The sequence below is a fragment of the Sinocyclocheilus rhinocerous genome, unplaced genomic scaffold (genome assembly GCF_001515625.1).
Source record: "Sinocyclocheilus rhinocerous isolate Xijiao unplaced genomic scaffold, SAMN03320098_v1.1 scaffold3506, whole genome shotgun sequence".
In the NCBI taxonomy this organism is placed as follows: domain Eukaryota; kingdom Metazoa; phylum Chordata; class Actinopteri; order Cypriniformes; family Cyprinidae; genus Sinocyclocheilus; species Sinocyclocheilus rhinocerous.
In genome coordinates, this window is record NW_015666535.1 from 36,271 (window position 1) to 36,986 (window position 716).

Below are 716 nucleotides of genomic sequence, written 5' to 3' on the forward strand. Positions count from 1 at the left end.
TGTTGTAAAGCGGAGATATCTCGTTCGTCTTATTTGGATATTCAGAGGCTCCGTAGTGTACGTGATTACGTCATCACATTTTGACTACATTGATTCGTCAGAAGAAACCAATGCATTTCGCTCCTCTGAGCCAAACAGGAACGATTGTTGACGCTTAGTCCCACCCCCGCGCCCAGATTGGTTCAAACTGTCCCATATTCAACCAATAAACATAGGTTTTGGTCTTTGGAACCACCATTTAGGATTTTTCAGTGGAAGTTTGAACAAACACAAAGTGAAAGTAAAGTCTGTCGTGCGTGCATGAAAACAAACACACAATAACACATTTGCATGAGAGAACTCTCTGAAAAAGTCCAGAAAAACACACGACTGAGCACTCTGACATAAAACAAACCAAAAACAAGGATGAAACAGCGGTGCCTATCGGATAAAGCACTGGGATTTATGTCTTCGCGTCGCTAGGCGATGTTATGTTATGAATATTGTAATAAATGGCAATAACCCCTGTCTCTGTCTCTGTGTGTGTCTCTGCTCGACAGGTGGTGGCGCTCGTCTGCAGCTCTGTGCTCTACAGTAGCCTCAAGCCGTCTTACTACTCTTCTCCACCCATCTACTGAGCCTCCACTCATCCGTCTGTCTGTCTGTCTGTCTGTCTGATGGATGGATGACTTCAAAAGGTCAAAGGTCAAGGGAATCACACCTGTGTGTGTGTGTGT

The 716-nt window shown here is 44.6% G+C and overlaps 1 protein-coding gene across 1 annotated transcript in view; it reads left to right on the forward strand.

The window, feature by feature from the left end:
- The window catches only part of LOC107732523 (CD9 antigen-like), an 8,165-nt gene extending 7,480 nt beyond the window's left edge, over positions 1-685 (forward strand). The window contains exon 9 of the mRNA XM_016543885.1: positions 540-685. Coding sequence (XP_016399371.1) covers positions 540-617 — 78 coding nt within the window. The 3' untranslated portion in view covers positions 618-685. The remainder of the gene's footprint in view (positions 1-539) is intronic.
- The last annotated feature ends 31 nt before the right edge of the window (positions 686-716 follow it).